Source organism: Cricetulus griseus (genome assembly GCF_003668045.3).
Source record: "Cricetulus griseus strain 17A/GY chromosome 1 unlocalized genomic scaffold, alternate assembly CriGri-PICRH-1.0 chr1_1, whole genome shotgun sequence".
NCBI classification, from domain to species: domain Eukaryota; kingdom Metazoa; phylum Chordata; class Mammalia; order Rodentia; family Cricetidae; genus Cricetulus; species Cricetulus griseus.
The window spans coordinates 186,377,163-186,398,395 of record NW_023276807.1 but is presented as its reverse complement, the minus strand read 5'-3'; the positions used below and the strand labels follow the sequence as shown (position 1 = coordinate 186,398,395).

Sequence of the window (21,233 nt, the reverse complement as noted above, 5' to 3'; positions counted from 1 at the left end):
CTCACAAGCCTATAGCGTATCTTTCACTCACACCTGCAGAGGCCTAAGAGTTAAGGGCAGAGGGAGACACCCTGCAGAGGCCTTTCTGCTGACTTGGCTAAGTGGGTGGCAAGCTATGCAGTAATGGCCAGTGCCCAGCTCTGGAGGCCTTTGTGCAGGGGACAGGCAGTGGCCAGTGCCCAGCTCTGCAGGCCTTTGTGCAGGGGACAGGCAGTGGCCAGTGCACAGCTCTGCAGGCCTTTGTGCAGGGGACAGGCAGTGGCCAGTGCACAGCTCTGCAGGCCTTTGTGCAGGGGACAGGGTCATTTCTTCTTCACACTGTAAACCACAACAGCACAGCACCCTTCATCTTCTAGCTCCTCAGGACTCATTTTCTTTTCATGATACTTAGCTTGCAACACTCCCTATCATACTTCCAAAATCTCAGAATAATCTAGATTCAAAACTCGCATTGTAGTTTCTCCTGTTTATTAAATATTTTCCATTATAAAAATAGCCAAAGCACAGTCTAGCTTTAAATAGAGAAGCTTACCTTGTCCACCATTCTGTGGCGTGAGCCAGCTATAATAGTGGCATGCTTTCTTCCTAGTTATTTTTCTGTGTGTATGTTTTCCTTTGGCTAAAATTAGAGCACTCATGTCATTTCTACCCTGTTTTGAAACCCATGTTGTCACATGGTCTTTGGAGCCAACATTGTAAACATCTGCAAGACAGCCTTTCCCATGACACGCATAACTACGTTCCTGTGGGCATTTAAGTTGTTTCCAATTTTGCACTAATGGAAATATTTCTGTGATGAGTGTCTGGATGACTCAAACATTGTGACATGGTTTAGATTATTTTCTGGCAGTCCTGCATCACTGGAAATGGTGTGTCCAAGGGTCTTTTTTAAAATAGTTGTGACACATGTCATCAAGTGGACTGTACACCCTTACACTCACCAGAACCCACTCACAATCCTCCCCAATGTGACTACTTATCTTTATGTCTTTCTCTTCCTTTAATATCTCAGATGATTTATTGGAAGCCCATCTACAGATGTCATATCTGAGATGTGAATTACTACAACAGGGACCTTGGCACAAGGTCTATCTATTGAGAGTGGAAATAGTCACTCAAACAGCCCTGGTCTCAGGAGAAAGATATTCTCATCTGGTCTGCTGATGGGGCCCACAGCTGAGTCATTATGCATATATTTCTGGGCTTTTGTTTCTTCTTCTCTTTTCTTCTTCTTTGCCTGTCCTGACCACTATGTAGCGTAGGCTTGCCAGGAATTTACTGTGTAGATCAGGGCAATAGCCAAAGAAAGGCAGTAAGGGAAGCATTCAGCATCTTTCAGTCCAGCTCTACATGTCTAACATCTTAGAAACCGAGGTCTCAAGAAGATGTGAGCTGACAGTCTTTGGAGTCAGCTGCTGCTGCTGATGCCCTGACTTCTCTCTGCTACTCTGCTTCTTTCTCTGTAGCATCAGGGATTACACTCTCCTAGTTAGATTGTCTTTTTCTGCTCTTATCGGGGCGGGTGTTCTAGCAGAAATCTACCTGCCTCTTGGTCCCAAGTGCTTGGACCCCACACACAAACTGTTTCCCCTTCCCTACAAGTTCTAAGACTGCTTCAGGGAAAAGAGACACTTAGGAATTTCTATTTTCCAGGTTTTAGGCAAAACTCCAAAAAAATTCATTCATAAATTCACTAGCCAGGTCTTAAGGTTGTGAGTTCTGGGAATAGACTGGCCACTTAGGAACAGCATATAGTTCTGCCTTTTAGATGGGAAACTTCCAGGACTTCCATTTGTGGCTCAATGGCCATGGGTGAAAGATGAGATGGGGATATTCCCTGCTAGTATTTCCTTCCCTCCTTCTTTCCCTCCCTTCCTCCTTCTTTCCTTCCTTCTTTCATTTCCTCCTTTCCTTCCTTCCTTCCTTAGCCAGCAGTAGACAGCACCTTCTGCCTAGCCTGTGATAAAATGGAAAAACTGAGTGGCTAGTGTACAAGATGAAGTTTCGTTTCTACCCCCATTGGAGGTGCTCTCTGTACTTGCACTTTTTCCTGGGTCTTAAAAGGGGATTTAAGTACACTGAACTTCATCAGAATTGAGAACCAAGCAAGGAGACAGCTTTGATTTGTCTGGCATACACTGTAGTTAGACCCATTTTTAGCTAGGGAATGCTGGCTACCAGACAGAGCAAAGACTGGAGAGACAAAGCACTTAGACATCTTCTGCATCTTATTTAATATTGATGTTATTTCCTGCTATAAAATGCCACTGCCATGTTTAGTCCCATGAAGTTTCATTAAGCCTGGAAATAATATAAAGCAATGAGTTTCTCTTTCTTCAACTAGAAAAAAACTATTTGTAGTAACAGTAGTCTCTGTTTCGAAAGCCAGGTTCAGCCTGGCTTGATCACAGTATGTCCTGTGTTTTACCCTGGTTGCCTGGAGCAGTTGCCTTAGTCTCTTGTGTCTCCATTCCTCAGGTTGCGCCCAGCATCCACCTTATAGAATAGCTTATGGCAAAAACATCAAGACCAATCAGCTAGCAGAAATAAACAACTCTGAAGAGGAAAAATCCCAAATTAGAAGACAGAGTGGCACAGGGAACATTCTGGAAGACAGGCTCTCCGGTGCTACCCAAGCTACTGAATGGCTTTATGAATTTTACTTTGCTTCCCTTGGCTCTAGACTACCTGCTTATGAAAAATGCATTTGCGAGATATTTCTTATGGTATTCTGCATGTATGTAAAGAGAACATTTAAGAAATTATAAATATACATTAATAGACAACTAAAGACTTAAAAGTCTACATGTGTATAATTAAATGGATCAAGGAGATAAAACATGTATACAATGTGCATATGCAGAAATGTACTCAAATATACTATAGACAAGTTAAAAATAGAATTTTAACTATCCCCTTAGTTGTACACAAAAAGGCAGCAAAAGGAAAACAGGAATAATCAAGGAAAGCACAGACAAAAATTAAAATGGCCAGCTTGTGTTCTAACACTTTGATAATTACACTAAATGTAAATGGCCAATTTTATTTGTAGTGGCTCCAAACTAGAAAAAATCAAATGGCTTTCAATCTACAAGTAGCTGAGCAAACTCTGGTATCACATCATGTATAGAGTGCTACTCAGCAATAAAAAGAAACATACTATTTGAATATGCAACAATGCAACAACTTGGACAGATCTTAGTGGTATTATTCTAGGTTTTAAAGGGCCAGTCTCCAAATATTGCACAAAATGAAAGTTGTGAAAAGAAGTAAGCAGTTTCCAGTAGCTAAGAATGGCAGGCATTGCAGGGGTGATTCTGATGGTGAAGTGGCAGAGCAAGGGCTGTCTTTGTAATGATGGAATGATTACTCATAAGGATTATGGTGGCACTTGCATGGATCTGCACACATGACAAAAGTCACATAGATGCTAATATACATGGAATTGTCCTGGTTATAAAACTGTGTAAGTTAGTGGTTAAACCACCTGCTCCCATGGAAGGTGGGGGTAAAGGAGGCATATATAGAGACTCCACTGTTTTTGCAACTTCCTGTGAAGTACAGTTATTTTTAAAACCATACTTTAAAAACATAGTTTAAACTCAGTAACAAGCAGATCTTTGTACGCTTCTCCAGTACAAACTTCAGAGTCACTGTAGCATACCAAGTAATCCCTGAGCCGAAATTCTTCAGCCATGCTACAGAGTTAAGGCATTTCAAGCAAAAGAACATGTTACCTGCAGCTCACTTGGCTCATCTAAAATTACTCATTGTTAATTGTATCCTTGCCGAATCTAAGAAATCTGCTTTAAAAATGTATGACTTCTGTGTCTATGTTCTAAGCTTCATGGAGTTAGCTGGGCACAGGGAGCCTCTGGGTTGGATGAACATCTAAGCTGCTTCCCACAATTCCTAGACCTTTACACATCTGTTCCCAATCCCATGTTGTTTCAGGATTGTGTAAGAAGCATCTGAGTGCTGGAGTTTTGGTTGTCACACTCATTTTAAGTTTGTGGCAGCATTTATTCTACCTCTGGTTATAACTGTTGTTCCCTAGGTCCAGAGGGATAGATTTTTCATCTTCCATCATGGACCTCTCGGGGTTTCATATCATCAAGAAACCCAAGAACTGTAATGCTCCATTTAGGGAGGAGCTGAAATGGGCTTTGCTAAAATTATCATGAACATTACAGATACCCAGCCCTGAGCTAGTCCATTACACTGATCTCTGGGGAGGGGCACTAAAGGTGGAAGCATGGTAGGAAGGGGAACTTGATGTAGAGCTCCAGGCTGCTAAGATTGTGCCCTTGGCACTGTAACCAACTGCAGAATGGTCACCCTCTTATAGGAATTCCATAGCTTCTTATCAACCATATTCTAAATCCCTTGTCTTTTATTATTTACAAAGAGAATTTATAAAGGAAATAAACAGAAAACCATCATTGAAAAATGAGTTTTGTTGTAAACTCTAGAGGATGTTTACTGTTCCCAGAGGATGGCAGGAAGTTTCTACAAGGGTCTACATTCTTGGGCCTATGCTGGGACTGTGCCAGGCATGACACAGCATGGCCCAGGCAGATCTTGCTACAATATGAAAAATCATCACAGAATGGACCTAAAAGCAGCTGCTCCATACATGTGAGGAGGTGCACAAGGCCAACCTATGGGTGAGTGTGGAGTTCCCACTTATTTGACTCACCACAGAGAACTATCATTTACCACCTGACAGCCATCTCTGTAGGGATTCCCAGTGCGGCGGGCATAGCCAGCTCATCATCTACACTCTTCTACCCATTCTCTGCCTGTCCCCCTCTCTAGCTGGACTAGAAACTGTGACAGACAGAGGGTATGTGATACAGGGGAAGAGCCCTTTATGATTCTGAGAATGTTAGCCTAAGAATGAGTAGAGAGAGCGATAGGATCACCAAGTGCTTCTTGGTAAGCATGCTGCCCTGAACTGACCAATGACTCCGATGAAGTGGAAACTAGGTTCAGGAAATGAAAACCAGTTTGTGGATATTTTGCTAAAATTACAGTATGTGGTATGAGGTAGACTTCCTACGTGACTGTTGGGGGATACTAGGAACATTGATGCCAAAGTGTTCTTAAAGCCTGCCTAGAACAGAATTGGCTCAAGGGGAAGTCCTTGCTTAGAGGACATGCCACAGCTTCTAACAGATTTTCCTGAGCCTAGAGAGACAGCCACACATGATGATGAGCCAGGTTGTTTTTTTTTTTTTTTATTTTTGTTTTGCCTTTAGGCACATAGGCAATGGGTCCTCTTTTTTTGTTTCTCTTCATTTATTTGGGTGGCTGAGGACAACTTACAATGAAATGACCCGAGAACTCCAAGTGTAGGCAGTAAATCTCTCATAAGAGCAGGATAAGATGTCAAGAAGTGATACCGGCTGACCTGCACACTGGAGCTTGTTTTCATCTACCAAACTATCTATGCCCATCATAATGTTGGCAAACAGTCACCTTACCACCAATGACCCACAGCAATGCCCTGACTCACCTGGACATCCCACTCTATTAGCGAAAGAACTAATATCCTGCTTCTGTCAGCAGAAACTGCCATCTTTTGGAGCTGTCAATGATTCTGTTACCAAGATCAGTGGTCATATCTCAGTTCTTATCCTTCTTGGTCTATTGAGAATGTTTAACCACCCCCACTTTGCAGCACTCAACAGGCTTCTAGGAGCTTCCCTACACCTGCAGCTTGAGCTTGCTCTCTGTCTCGTCCTTCTCCACCTCTAGTGGTCTCATCCCCATCAGTGTCCTCTCTTCAGGCCCATGTGGGTACACGGCATAGCTCCCTACCTCTTTTCCACATGCATGCATTCACCTGCTAGTCTTGTCCACTCGCTTGGTTCAAAATACTACTCCAAATTTCATCTTGTCAGGATCTCCCCCTGAAACTCGAAAGTTGGAATTTCTAATGGTCTACAGGATGTCTCCTGGCCCCCTCCTAAAAGTGTGGCACACATTTCTAAATTTACACATCCCAAAGAAAGCTCTCGATAGTCAGCACAGCCCCCACAGCAGCTCATTCTGACTATCCCCACTTTGTTTTCCAACCACTCAGGACTGAACCTTTTTGCCTCCTCTAAGTCTGCCCTCTCACAAACACCCCACACTTGCTATCAAATCCCATCATCTGTACCTTCAGCATCTGTCCATCGTCTGACTGTTCACATCACCATTCTGCTAGCTCTGACCCACATTGGTCACTGCAGCAGACTTGGAACCAGTCTCAGCTTTTGATCTACTATGGTCTATTCCTGACTTAATTGCTAAGGTAATTCTTCTCAAGATAATCCAGTTCCCTCACTCCTCTGCTGACCCTCAGCCCCCTACCTCCTAGTTACTCATAAAAATAGCACCACTCTTGCCAGGCGTTGGTGGCACACGCCTTTAATCCCAGCACTCGGGAGGCAGAGGCAGGTGGATCTCTGTGAGTTCGAGGTCAGCCTGGTCTCCAGAGCTAGTGCCAGGATAGGCTCCAAAGCTACACAGAGAAACCCTGACTCGAAAAAACAAACAAACAAACAAACAAAATAGCACCATTCTCAAGATCCCTGCAGGACACCACAAACTCACCATTAAGCCTCTATCTGTTCCCAGTAGTTCCCTGTATGCCAGTGAAGCAGCTTTTGCCAGACTAGCCAATCGCCCTGTGGGGATGTTCTTCTGCCCCTGACCCCAGGAATGTTTCTTCCTGGCTCCCTGCATGATAGGTCTGTCATTGACCAAGTCTTAATTCAAGTTTATTTTTCTTATTAAACCTTCCCTCACCATGTCTTCTTGTGTTTCTTAGACTAAATTGATATGTGTATCCTCCTCATGAGCATATAATAATAAACCCAGCAAGTATAAGGGAGTCTGGAGTTGTATTGCTTGTCACTTTGTTGAGTACCAGACATTATACATCACAAGCTATCAATATTTTGAATAAATTGGTCAGACCCATCCATACGTAATACAAATTTACCAAATATCATTCCTGGCATGGCAACTGCCCTGCCCAGACACACTTCTGAATAAAACCAATCCCATCTTCCTCCTATCCTCACTCCCATCAGAAATAAATAAAAAAAAAATCTGCTGATATTAGCTTGACTTTCCAGGGAGCTGGTGCCTGCAGAGGTGTTAAAGTTTGGGACCAGAAAGCATGCTGTTCCCCAACAAGATGACCCACACAACAGGCTTTTAAGTTCCCATCTAATTCACACACCACCCATACTGAGTGGCCCTTATCCTAAATGCTTAGAACCAGAAATGCTTTGAATTTGGATATTTTTGCAATTTTGAATATTTGCATATATATAATTAGGTGTCTTGGGTCTGGAATGTAACTCTCACCAAGAAATTCACATTAACTGTCAACATGACTCCCACATCAGCAGGCTCAAGCATCTTTTTGCACAGATCCTCTACACAAAGCCTGGAGACAATTTTATACAATATTTTTAGTATGCTTGACCGGAATGTGACCTATGTGCCACCTGAGGTAACATGTAGATGTTTCTCCTTGTGACATCCCGTTGGTGCTCCCTGATTCAGAATTTGAAGAATTTTGGATTTCCTGAATAAGCATGTTCAGACAGCACTGATTTAGTTTCTGAACATCCAGAAACTCTCATGGCTGCTGCACACCCCTTCCTGAGGGCCTGCTTCAGGCTGAGTTGGAGTTAATCCTTCTATAGTAGGGGATACTTGCTATTCAGGTCTGAGACTGTCAGAGCCTGTGGAGGTGGGACTCCAGGCCTATTTGTAGAAGTTAAATTGAAAGCAGAAACTCCAGGAGTAAGATAAAGGATGTATGCAGATTGGAAAAAAAAAAAACAAAACAACTTGCAAACAAATGGCAATGTCCTTTGCATGGCTCCAGAGCAAGAAAAGAATGAAGACAGAGCAGGCCAGAGTGCACACTGCTGTGACATTACCTTAGGTTGAAGGGGTCCTCTGTGTTGACTTTTCCTTTCAAGTTGGGCTGGAAAGTGCAAAAGCTAAACAAAAAGAGAAAGAGTTGCATGAGTGGAGCCACTCACTGCCCTCCCACCAGCTTGGTCTACATGCCCCTCCCACACACATCCATGTTCCTCATTCCATCCTGCCCTGCAGTCCTGATCACCAGGCAGGCCTCAGGTGCCTCTGCTGCACCCTTTGGCAGTCAATTGCATCATACATGCTAGGTCCATTAATAAGAGCAATGGCAAAAAAACAATAGTTACTGAATCAAGGGGTTTGAAGGTCCTTTTTAGGGCCTAGGCATCTTACATTTCCATGACCAATTTGATAACTACTTTCACATGTTCCTCTGTATCACTGTAGGCTTAAGGGTCATCTTAAGTCTTCTAGAACACACAGTCTGTGTTAGAGCTCACATTAGGCCAAGTTCACAGCCTATGCTCTCAGCTAACTTTTGAGTCTTACGTGCCCCCTCAAAGACCCTGGGGAAAGGCTTGGTTCCCAGGCTGTGGTTATTGGAATGTGGTGGGAAATTAATTTCAATTAATTTTTTTCATTTTACATACCAACTCCAGTTCCCCCTCCTTCTCCTGCCCCCCATCTCCCTCCCTTGCCACTCCCCATCTACTCATCAGAGGGGATAAGGCCTGTGAGACTCCAGATGCCTCCTTTACTTCCCTGGCATGAAATGATGCCTTTGTCACATGCTCTTAACATGAGACACTTTTGACAACAGACCCAGAATGATGCAGCTATCTGATCAAGTTACTGGGACCTCTAATATGTGACACCAAATCAACTGAACCCTTACAAACTGGCTATCTCAAACACACCATTAGGGTGGCAGAAAGGAGATGTATAAGGAAGCTTCCAGATAATAGCAAGAAACCTTCGTTCATACCCAGAAGCAAGAGGAGCACATGAGGCAACAGTATCCAGTGTCTGCTCAGACCATCCAGACAACATGGGTTTTAGGAAGCAGCTGACCCTAAGTGGGTAACTCTGGCAGACACAAACCTGTGTATCCATTTTCCTCCATTCCAGCCCGAGTGCTGGGTACGGTGACTGGCCCTGGGGTCCCTTACCAGCCAGGGCCACCAGAAAGGCGAAGCCAGAAGCTCTGTAGGTCAGAGACCACCTGCTCTCGCCCCACTCCCCCACCCCGTTTGCTCTGCCGGTGACCAGGAGGCTGCCCTTCTCTCTGCCTAGTTTCTCTGTGGACCTGACCATGTCTCTGTAACTTCCATAAGAACAGAAGCAAGCAACTGTGTGCTAAGGATACAGATGCAGGCTGATGTGGCTTAGATTGATTCATCTATTTGGAGAAGAGAAGGAGCTGAAGGGTAGCAGCAGGCTTCTTTTAGAGAAGATGCTTTGGCATGTAAGTGGGAATCCATGCTTTGGAGTTCTTTCCAGTAAAATATGACATTAGAATAAGTAAAATTGGCAACTGGAATCCAAAAGAGAGATTAAGCCAAAAGAAAAAAAAATGACTTGAAAAATTAGAAAATACAGCCAACATGTTCTAGAAGGTCCATTACACAGCCACCTCCTTAAAGAGCCTGTGTCAGCATGGCTTTCTCCCCTCAGTCACTACTGCCTGCTGCCACAGAGATGAGGCACCTCTGGTTTTTTGTACTTAGTCTCAAAAGTCAGGAAGTTCTTCCTTATACCTGGCCTAAATTCTGCTTGCTAGGGGTTGGGAAACCTTTTCTCAAGAATAGAGCTGGGAAGTCTCCATTTCTCTGCCCAGGGTTTAGGATGGGTTTCTTGGAAGCCAGAATTTGTCAGGCCCTTACCTTTTGGAGGCTTTACTCCTGTCATTGTTGTAGAAGACAAGGAGCTTGGAATACCCATTTTGGAAAAAGATCTCCAGGGCGATATCCTATACAGAGAGACTATTGTTATTACAATGATAACTCCTAGAACCAAGGTGCTTGTGGGTGACAGAGCAGGTGGTGGTTTGCCATGTGGGTTTCTGTGGTAGAAAACCCTATGGTTAGTGCAGACCTCTTTCGAGATGTGAAGACATTGGCGGTGGGTGAGCGGGACTCTGATGAATGGTGAAGCAGGGGGTGTGGCCACCTGCAGATGAGGCAGGAAGTGGAGGATTCATTAGCAGGATGGGTGAAGAGCAGACAGAGGGAGAGCATGCTCAGTTGCACACTCAAGTTGTATGACATTTTCGGGTCATGGGCTTGGTTTTCTAAAGCAGGAATCAGCTCTCCATTTGAATACCCTTAATGTTCATCTGTAGACATATGGGGCACTTCCTACAGCCATGTTGCTGAGTCATCCTGATGTGACAATACACTGTGATGCCTGAATAAACTCTACATGGTTCTCTTAATTTTTGCTATTCCCTTCCCTTTCTTCTCCTCTCTCTGCTTTCCTTATGTTCTAAGATAAACATATAACAGACTTGGAATAAGGGATGCCACAATGCCAGATATGAGCTGAATCTCAAGAATGACATGGCATCTGAGAGGGAGAATTCCCAGAGTTGGAGGGAGGGCCAGGGAGACTGAAGCCTGGACACAGAGGGCCAAGGGTCAGACTTGGGTCTAGGGTTATACATTGAGCAGCAAGGATCACTTGCTTCTCCTGGTGGTCACCAAGTTCTCCCAGCAGAAGGGGAATTTGTGTGGGTACCCTCAAGTCTCTACCTAGACATAAAAGAGCTCTACAAAGAGAAACATAAATAACAGGAAGGCAGAAGGTCGAATTCTGTCCACATCCTTAGAGTGGCAGACTCTAACTTTCCTGGCAGAACCCAGAATTGGATAATAAAAGCTTTTCTATCAGCTGCCCTGCCCTTTGGTGACAAAGATGCCACCCCCTCTGAACTCTACAACCATCCAGAAAACAACCACTTGGAAGCAATCACTATTTCCTGGGAAAGAGGAAACCCACTCACGGTGCCACTTGCTACATACAAAACCTGTGAGGCAAGCACAGAAACCCAGGAAAGGGTTCTGTGTGTCTGGTGTGTGATCAGTGCTGCATGCCAGTATGGGAAAGGTAAGGCATGGCTGCCCCTACCTGGAGGGTGAGGTGGCCTGGAGAAGTGACCAAGGGAGCCATTGTGGGTATGAAGCCCAAGACTTTGCCTGGGATCTTCATGGTGGGAACTCCTTCCATAATCTACCCCCTTACTTCCTCCTCTCCTTTTGAAAGAGCTCAGGGTCAGAAAAAAAAATAAGCAAATTTTTCAGGCAAAGTAGAAACAATGGACGAAAAGTAGTTAGTAGAGGCCTAGACCATGGTCTCCAGGGTAGCTGGAACTCTAGAATTTACTCCCTTGAAAGGTCTCCATGAGCTTCTAAGAAGCTTTGGGGAATAAAGAGACTCCTGCAGGAGGCTTACAGGAAAATTAAAGTGTTCCACACACCTCAAATGAAGCCAAAAATTCAAGGAGCCCTTAGTAGGTTCTTGCAAGTTAAATAGTGTTCCTCTCTGTCCTTGGGAACTATCCCAGAGCCTGCAAGGAGAGTGAGAGATGAGCCTTGGTCCTCTCTCCTGCTACCAGGCTCTTGTGTCCTGAAGCTGCCTTGAAGGCCTGGGAGACAGCCCTGCCCTTGCTGAGGTCAGACTGATGGAGTTAAGTTGGAGTGTAGGCCACTGGGTCCTAGATCTCTTCCTCCTACCCATGCTACAGGTGATACTTCTAAATAGAATGTTCTAGGCAGAAAGTGGTGCAGGAGAGTATGGCTGAAGTCATTCTCCCACAGGATCCTCCATTTGAGTTCAGCACATGAGAGGGCCTTGTAATCAGTGGGGGAAGCTCTGGGAAGCACATCAGAGGAGAAGTCATCAGGTCCCTAAATCACTTGGCCTGGGATATAATGAGAAGCTGGGAGCTAGGCAAGTGCTGGGGGAAGTCAGCAAGGGGACTAGTGACACCTGGTCAGGATAACCAGCCCTCTATACAATGCCCCAAACTCCTATATCTTCAGTGCAGTTTTGTATCACAGGAAAGATGCTGACTCCTAGAAGGCCCAGTGAGCAAGAACAGCCCATAAGCCAAAGGCCTGGCTGGAGAGCCTGCAGTGGCTGCCAGAACTCCAAGTCAGTCGGAGACCAGATTATGCTCAGAGGTATAATACTCATGGCTTGTCTGTAAGAGTCCTGAGCTGTACATAGGAGCCAAGAGGAGTCACAGGCAGGTGTCTCTGACAATGCTGGTTCACTTGTTATAATGAGTAAACCCTGGTGTAACCCTGGGTGGGTCAGAGCCTTTTAACTAACCTGCAGGAGAAAGCGGGCTGGCCGGAGCACTCTGAGGTCACTGTAGGCATGGCGCTGGCAGGAGTAATGGTCAGAGGACCTGTCTTTGCTGCACATGTTGAAAATGAAGGGATCGCTGATGCTGAAAGGGAAACAAGATATGTGGTGCACACATACAGAGATCCACGGGAGAAGGTACCAATAGAATAGGCTCCTCCCACTCACTGCCTCCTCCAGCCCCCACAGTGTTCAGGGTTACACTGGAGGAGGGCTGTAGTTGTGTCTCCTGTTCTGTTGGCCTCTGCTGACACGATGAGCTGAGTGCCAGAAATCAACTCTGCTTTGCTCTTGAAGAGTAGGCTGAGTGCCAACCTCATCGGGGGTGTTATGTTGATCTGGGTTGTGGGGGCTGGGTGTGTGAAAACAGTCCCTGCATCCGGAAGTCTGCAAATTAGTTACACCACATGGCTTGGACCCGCTTCCCTCAGTTCTGCATCTTTAGTGGCCCTGGAAGCTCTTCAGATGGACCACCCAGAGTTGTTGGATGAGCCTGTCTGAAATGGAGGTCCACTGAATTAGAAGACACAGTGTAACCACGTGGACAAAAGAACTAACTGGAGCTCATTTGGTTTCCAAGATCCAGGCTTGGTTGGGAGAAGGGAGTATCTTCTAAATTCTCTGAAGCTAGGCCTTTGAGGGCCAACCAGCATCCTACCAAAGAGCAGAGCAGAGGCACATGTCACCTGAGTCACACCTCCTGCAACATGGAGCACCCATAAGATAGAATGGGACCACATAGAGGTCTCAGGAGGCTTTCCATCCATTGGAAGGTTCAGAATGAGCCTGCCTCCTTGAAAGAAGTGGAGAGGTCAGAGAACCTCAGGTAAGTCTGAATACTTGTTCCCACACAGGAGAACATTCTATATATTTGAGTGGCCAGTGCACCTTGAGATGAGTAGGGGAACTCTCAGGACCCACACAGGTGGGGTCTTAGGAACTAAAATTAACTCCCTTTACAGACACTTCCATTTCTGAAAAGCTAGGTAAGGTAGCTAGCACTTTGGATTTATTTAGATTTTATTTTATCTTAAACTGTGTGTGTACTGTCATAAACTTTCAGACCATTCTGATAAAATTTCCCTTTAAGATAAATGACTTGCCCCAGTACATCAATGCTACAGAAATTTATGTCTGGATCATATGCCTAGAGAGGCCAGAGGTGGAGGAACCCTGGCCAAGATGGGAATATGGGGGAAAATACTGTTTCAAATCTCCCTGGTATTAGCCCCTCAGTAAAGCCCATGAGGCCTCCATGTCACCCTCTGTAGCTGAGAGGAGTCAGACTGTCACAGACCTGGAGGCAGTTTATAGTCTAGTCAGTGGCCCAGGTGCCATACTATGAAGAATATGGACTTTTGTGTCCAGTTGAAGGTTCCTACGGGACAGGGTAGAAGCCTGAATCCTCTGGGTAGCATCTTAAACAGATAGCTTCTAAGATGTAAACACAGGCTCCTTGCAACCCCTCCTGGCCCTTCTGAAAATGCCTTACTGGACCCTCTGCTCTGAGCCACATCACTGTAAGGCTAATCAGAGAGAAAATGTAGTTTTGGTTTTGGAAGCCTTGGGCAGGAGGCTTTAATTCAAAGCTTCTGCTAACTAGGACCCATTGTGCATTCCCAGTGCCTCAGATGGGTCTAAGCTAAGCTGTTGCTAAATATTTCTGATGCTCGGGGAACAATGGGGATAATTTTAACTCCCACCCTTGGCTTAAGCTAACAGCATCCAGGTCAAGATATGGTGGCAATGACAACCACTAATCCTTTTTGTGCCCCCACCGGCTACTGTGAAACCCACAGAAAACACCCTCTATAGCTTAGGTCCTCCACAGAGCTGGTCAGTGTCTCATGTGCAGGGTGGGCAAAGCTTCTGTCCCCTGAGCTTCCCCTGAGTCCTGTGCATAGTTGCTATGCGACTGTCATGCTCCCTAGCTGCTTCGTACTTACCCATCCAGTGTTTACTTTGATCCTAAATGAGTCTCCCCTGAGCATGCGCCATGGTCCTTTCCAATTATAAACCTGGAAGCTGCTTGCCAGAGGCGTTGCTTCCTTAAGGTTACATTTTGTTACTGCGTTCAAACCCAGGTCCTCTTGACTCTTAAACCCAAGCTCATTCAACATGAGGCTCCCACAGAGTTTTCACAGAGCTCTTCCGTGTCTCCCTCCTTTCAGTTACCCTATGCCATAGATTCCACAACTGATACCTGTGACACATGGGCAGGCTGAGAAAGAATGTACTGGAGTGTGGTAAGAGTGTTTGAGAGAAATGAAACAGTCATTGTTCTGATGCTTATAGAAACTGAGTAACCACATAGAACAGCCATGGATCCTCAGAAAAGCTAAACTACATCCATTGTTGAGTTCACAGAAGGAAGTTCAAGTTGAGGTAGATCAGAAGCAGTATTCATACAGGTGTCACTGGGTATTTTGGATAACAATTCATCTTACAAATCATGCTAAATGAATCAGCACTCAGTTGTCTAGGGTGAATGGGAAGAAAGTGGTCACTGCTCATCAATAGGTGGACCTGTAGTTCATAGGGTGCTGTTCAGAATTCTACTTTCAGGCAGCCATCTTGACCTACGAAATTGTCTGCGGTGACCTTGGCATAACTTTTATTAGTTACAGTAGGGAAATCCACTATGTCAGATAAATGATAGTCATGACACTGACTGTCTTGGACTATGACAGCTGAAGTAGGTTTCAAAATAAAATATACTTCAGTTTGCTCCTATTTGAACTCACTTGATTTTGTCAGAATGGCACTTGAAATTTATAGCTGGAATCTCTCAAGGATCGTATACTCTTCTGTGGTCTCACCTCTTTGTGTCTATGGAGTTACCAAGCATGAGATGGATGTTTAGTAACTTTTTGGGATTTGAATTCAACAGAGAAATGATGCCCAACACTGCCCATGGAAAGGGAAGGAGGATGGGGCTTAATACCTGACCACTAAGGTTCTGGTGAATGCCAGTTTGGGATATTTTTATGTCAGAACATGATTTTATTTTAAAATGGGACATTTATGAAAGTCATCAAGTTAAAATAAAGGGAATGGGCCCTAATCCAAGACAACTGATGATTTCATAAAAGGGGAGACTGGGCAAGGAGACACACAGGAAGATGATTTGAAGACATGAGAAATGGGCCTGGAGCTGGTGGGATATGTCTGTGTACAAGCCAAGAAATTCCAAGGATTGCCCAGACAACAGAAGCCAAGGGGAAAGGAAGGCATCTTCCCATGTGCAGCTGAGAAAATGGGTTCCTGCTGACACCTTGATCCGTCCTTTTGGCTTGTAAGGCTGTGTAACTATAAAATTCTGTGATTCTTTTAGGACCCTGATTCTTGACAGCCATAATGAACTAATTAAGGTCACTGAACTTCCAGACATGGAGAGGGCACAGTATAACTAAGAGCCAGGCTGCTTAGGAGCTTTCTTACTTCTGCAGAAGATGCCAAAGTCCAGTGATGGGGTGCTCACGGTGTTCTTGGGCTTGATTGGGGATATTTTTACAGTGCATCAGTGAGCCTCTTCCAAGGGCTAATGCTCAGCTGTGCTCAACTTGATGGCTTTTAGAGAAGCATTTCAGGGTTGGCCCAGCTTTATTTTTAACGGACTTATTTATGTATCTTCCTTAGTCTCCATGGTCAAAAACAAGGCCTAATCCCCATTGATCGGACATGATCTGTGAGCCTGGCTGGGAGAGCTGCCTCTCTAGTACTGCCAGCACTTTCCCAAGCTATACACAAGACCAGCAGGGAGTGGGGTGGGGGTTTGTCTGATTAACAAACATTTCCTTGGGGTGAACTAAAAATACCAGGTAATTCCCTGGAGATACCTGATGGTTGTCAGTTGTTTCCACTCTACCTGCATTCTTGAAAAGTACATTTCCAGACAAGAAAGTTACTCTTGCCATTACAAATCAAATGCCTGACCTCTGGGCTTCTGTTACAAGTGCAGGGATAGACAACTTGATGATTAAAACAAAGTGTAGCTGATCAATAGGATCCAAGCTCAGGCAAAGCATGAAGTGTTTGGTTGTGCATGTCATTACATGGGCATGCTGAGCAACCAGAAAGAGTAGAGAGCTTCCATCCCACTGTCCGTATTGATCAGTATCCATAAAACATGAGCCAGATGATGGGATGAGTGTGCCAAGTATTAATTATACTCCTCCAGTTTTGGAAAATCATCAAAGGCTTGTAGTAATAGGAGAGGTTTGGGTATGAATAAAAGATGGAAATTAGCAGAGAGGAGGTCAGTGAGGATATTAAGGCAAGTTTCAACCCTAATCTAAATCGAGTGAGCTGGAATTCACTCTTATGCATACCCTTTAACTCTGGCTTCTTGACACAGCTGGAAATCATGACAACTGGGAGTTAAAATTCTTACTATTGAGAGGTCAATACTGAATTCTTTGCCAACATCTGAAAACAATGGTTTTCAAAGTATGGTCCCCTGTGACTAGTCGAATCAACCTAAGCTAGGAGCTGGCAAAATATCAGAGCCTAACATATCTACTGACTTAGAAACTAGAGAAAGGGCAGAATTCAGAAGTTTGTGTTCTGATGATCTCCCAAGGATGGTCCGTAAATGTCCCTGCATGGTGTATGTTTTGTACAAGAATGATAGTGTGCCCGAACCTCTTTCCAAGAAGTCTGTATGTGCTGCCTCTATCAAATGCTTCTGCATGAAGGACCAGCAGCCATTTTCTCATATAGAACATGGGTATCCAGCCAGTTGTTGAATGTGTAACCTGATGTGATTGAAATAACCCAAGGCCCTCAAGCACTATGACACATTTCCTGGAGGGGATGACGCAAGGGGCTGCCATGCAACATGCTACCCAGCCCAGATGCTGGCTTTGGATTACCATGGCCACAATAGGAAAGGGAAGGAGAGGGACTGGATGGAGGCACAGCTTGGAGGAATCTGCTGGAGAAAGTGGAGAACTCACTTGGATAAGCAGTGGCGGGTACAGTAGACATCACCTGTGGGAGACAGAGTAAAATTCTCACAGATGTAGAAGTGCTGCTGGCCAAAGAGCAGGATCCCTTCTGAGACCAGGTGGCCCTGCACAATCACCAGGGGGAACTTCTGTGACACCTGGAAGAAGAGAGGGTGCTAGAGTCAGACTGTAAGCGTGTGAGTCTTATGAAGAACAGGGGACAGCCACAAGCCACTCACAGGACATTTGGAGGTGACAGTGTTTGTGGCTTGCAGAATGACAGACTGCACTATCCCAATCACAACCCATGTGGCACCTTTATACCAAATACCCTATGAAACTTTTAATCAACCAGTGACACAACCACCCTGATCAAGCCAATCAAGCCATCTGGGTGATATTCAATCCCAGCACTTTAGAGGCAGAAGCAGGTGGATCTCTGTGAGTTTGAGGCCAGCCTGGTCTACAAAGCAACTTCCAGGGTAGCCAGGGCTGTTACACAGAGAAACCCTGTCTCAAAAGACCAATATATATTATAATTACACCATTTCTCCCTTTCCTTTCCTCCTTCCAAACCCTCTGATACTGCCCTCCATGCTCTCTTTCAAGTTCAAGGCCCCCTTTGCCATTAATTGTTGTTACATACATAAGATGTGTATGTATATACATATATATTCCTAAATACAGCCTGTTCAGTCTATGTAATGTTACTGGTATGTGTATGTTTTCAGGGCTGACCATTTGGTATTGGATAACCAGCTGGTGTGCTCTTCCCTGGGGAAGACTATTTCCCCTGCTCTCAGTATTCCTACCCATCTCTCTGCCCCCTCTTCTGCAATGCTCCCTGAGCCTTATTCTGGGGAGTGTTTTGTAGCTGTGTGTGTTGGGACTTACTGCTGTAGTTCCTAAGCACGTCAAAGTCCCTTCTCTTACACTAAGCCCCCTAACAAGAAATCATTCCCCAGTAAACAATAAGGCAAGTTTTACTGGGGACAAGCAGTTGTCCAGGGACCATCTGGTAATAGCCAATGAGTAGCTGAGCCAGGAATAGAACCCAGGTATGTCCAAACACAAGTGCAAGCCTGGTAGTGCTGCCTTTGTAAAGCCAAGGCAGGTGTGAATACAGGTTGTTCAGCATCCATGCGGACGTTTGCCCATGGACCACAGCCCACACTCCTTCACTCACAGAGAACACCTGGGGCAGGCCCATATCCCTTTCCACTGACAATTTGCCCCTAGCAACAGGTCAACATTGGAAGCTGAGGCTAAAGCTCCTTTGCCTCAATTCAGAGCCATGCTTGTGTGTGATCAGCTGAAGCTATTGCACTACAGCTGTGCCAGGCCAGCCCTGACTTCCCCTACTTCAAAATACTTCCTGAGAGCATATCCACATGGAGATCCTAGCAAGCTTTCCAGGGACTCTAACTTGTGACAATGACTCAGACTCCAGCATGAATGAATAATAAATGATGAATAAAACACCAAAGGGACTAAGCACATAAGGCTGAAGTCAGTATTTCTCAAAGTATTTCCATTCTTACAAATGGAGAACTGAAAGGCAGTGTGGCCACACCTGTAATGCTGGCACTGAAGTATAAAGGGGCAGGGGTGTCTGGGATATGTTAACACAAAGACTGAATATGGCACACACCTGTAAATGCCAATACTAAATTCTGAAGCAGGGACTGTGTGTGTGTGTGTGTGTGTGTGTGTGTGTGTGTGTGTGTGTGTGTGTGTGGTGGGGGTAGATTTAAAGTCTGAAAGTGACATGCACCTGAGACTTTCTGAAAAAGGAAATACATAAGTAGAAGTCTTGTCACAGTTACCAGCCTTGGGTTCCTTCCAGCAAAAACCATGTTGAGGCTCAATTCCCCACAGTCACAGTGTGAGCCAGTGGTGCCATTGGGAAAAGCATTTAGGACTTTACAGTAGATCCAATCAGATGGCCATTTGGTGGATTCATTGTAAGATGAAATACCCCAACACCACAGGACTCGAGGGGAACCAGGCCAGGAATCAGGGAATGTCTGTTTGCTTCCCAAAGGTCTTCAGAATGCAAGTCAGGCTTTCTTTACACTGCTCTTGCCTTGATATAAGCACTGTATTTCCACAGTTACCTTGTTAGGGCAAGTCTTTTCCCTGAGCAGCTCCCCCGCGGATCCCCTTCCTAATGGTCTCTTGTAGACATGTCTGACTTTCACTAAAAGTTGCAGACTATTCCAATACAGCTTATTAGGCAAGTTTTTCATGGATTCTGCTTACTTTAAAATATTTGGCATATTCAGTGCTGTGACAGCCACCCCCTCATTCTGTACATGTCACTTTGAATTGATGGATACTTCTTCGGAATAAGGTTCTAGGAACAAGACAGGAGGCCCAGGGGGAGACTGTTTTAAATTCACATAGCTATCACCAATTGCTCACTTGCAAAACGGTGTGAAATTGCCAGCATTGTAAGGAGGGCACTACAACTTGAATCCAGTTTGGCTGTGTCTCCCAAGGACTCAAAGGTTACTGCCCATTGTGAAGCATGAGGATGTTGAAGAGGGGCTCTTGAGAGGTGGTTACTAGCATGTAATTAACTTCATCAGGACGAAGTCTCTTAGAATGAATGCTGACCTTAAAAGATCAGAAGACTCACATTCATACACACTCCCTGTCTCTTATCATATGATGCTCCATGTCTCCCCGAGACTCTGCCATCCAGAAGATAATCACTACATATGTGCCCTCAGCCTTCCAGATCCATAGGTCCAAAGGGACCTCTTTTCTTTATAAAGCAGCCAATCCTCTAGTCTTTTAGTATAGTATCACAATACAGACTGATAACAAAGTGTTATACCAGGCTGTTTAAACTTTCTTTTTTCTTGTATCTTTTACAGGTGAAATTCAGAGGTCCCACTGTCACGTTTATAAGGTGATATATGAAGCCACAGTGCCAACACCAGCATAGGCACTCCCGGAACCTCTCCCATCCCCAAGCACCACCAACCATAAAGCCTCCACAGCTCCTGGTGTGGGGCTTTGGAGCACACGCCACGATCTGATCTGATGTTTCCCTTTGGGGAGGCTTAAGTAACGAGAATAAACCAAACCGCAAGAAAAAAAATGTCTAAAGAGAGCTGGGTTAATAGCTTAAAAATTGATTCTGTTTGAAAAGAAATGGCATTTTAAAAACTAGAAAATGAGCCCAAGTGAACTATTACCTGCTCTTCCATTTAAATTAGCCCTGAGAGGGCTCCGTCCGTGTTTACTCACGACTAAGAAATCCCTCATGCCTTGACGCTATCTATCGATCACTTGAGACAAGGGGAACTTTTGTTTCTCCAGGAGAACTTTTTAAACACCTGCTGGATGATGTGTGGTCATTCCCAGGGGGTGGATAACTGAGAGAGCAAATACACCTCCACCTGCAGACAGCAGACAACAGGTTGTCTGGAAAGCCAGAGTGGCTGGAGACAAAATGAGAGGGACAACAACAGCCAGTCACTGGGTAGCAGCTCACCAGGTCACATGGCCCCACAGCAAGTCCTCAGTGGTACATCCTACAGGGCAATGCCAGCCACACATCTCTGGAAGCCATCTGTAATCTGGTGCAGCACTCAGTTCATAGGTGCAAAAACTGAGGCCCAGGGAGGCCATTGGAAGCAGCCAGCATTGGAGCTGCCCCTGTGTCTCTTCCCTATCTTATGTTTGTGAGCAGGTGAACGATGTACCCTAATCCTCACCTTGTGTCCTCAGTTCATGCTATTAGGACTAGCAAACAGATTGGGTGCAATTATCTCTTGGTGTCCTTGCGGATGTTTCCAGAACTTCTGTCCACTGCTACCAAATCCCACAGATACTCCAGTCCCTTCTATCTCTCCTATTGCTTGCACCTGTAGATATTTTTAAAACTTAATGCAATAGCAGCACTGTCCATACTATTGCATTGTATTGTCTAGAGAAAAGTCAAGTGGGGGTTGGAGCCTGCAAGAACTCAGAAGAGACACAATGCTTCAAGAATATTTTTTGATTCACAGGTGG

General features: G+C 45.0%; 1 protein-coding gene across 5 annotated transcripts in view; it reads right to left on the bottom strand.

The window, feature by feature from the left end:
- Window positions 1-21,233, bottom strand: part of Wdfy4 (WDFY family member 4) — a 233,016-nt gene that overhangs the window by 50,352 nt on the left and 161,431 nt on the right. For all 5 annotated transcript variants that reach the window (XM_027389479.2, XM_027389481.2, XM_035452661.1 and 2 more), the window contains 4 exons: window positions 17,217-17,365; window positions 12,223-12,343; window positions 9,774-9,859; window positions 7,950-8,012 (listed from right to left, as the gene is read on the bottom strand). In XM_027389479.2, the coding sequence (XP_027245280.1) occupies window positions 7,950-8,012; window positions 9,774-9,859; window positions 12,223-12,343; window positions 17,217-17,365 (419 nt within the window). The remainder of the gene's footprint in view (window positions 1-7,949; window positions 8,013-9,773; window positions 9,860-12,222; window positions 12,344-17,216; window positions 17,366-21,233) is intronic.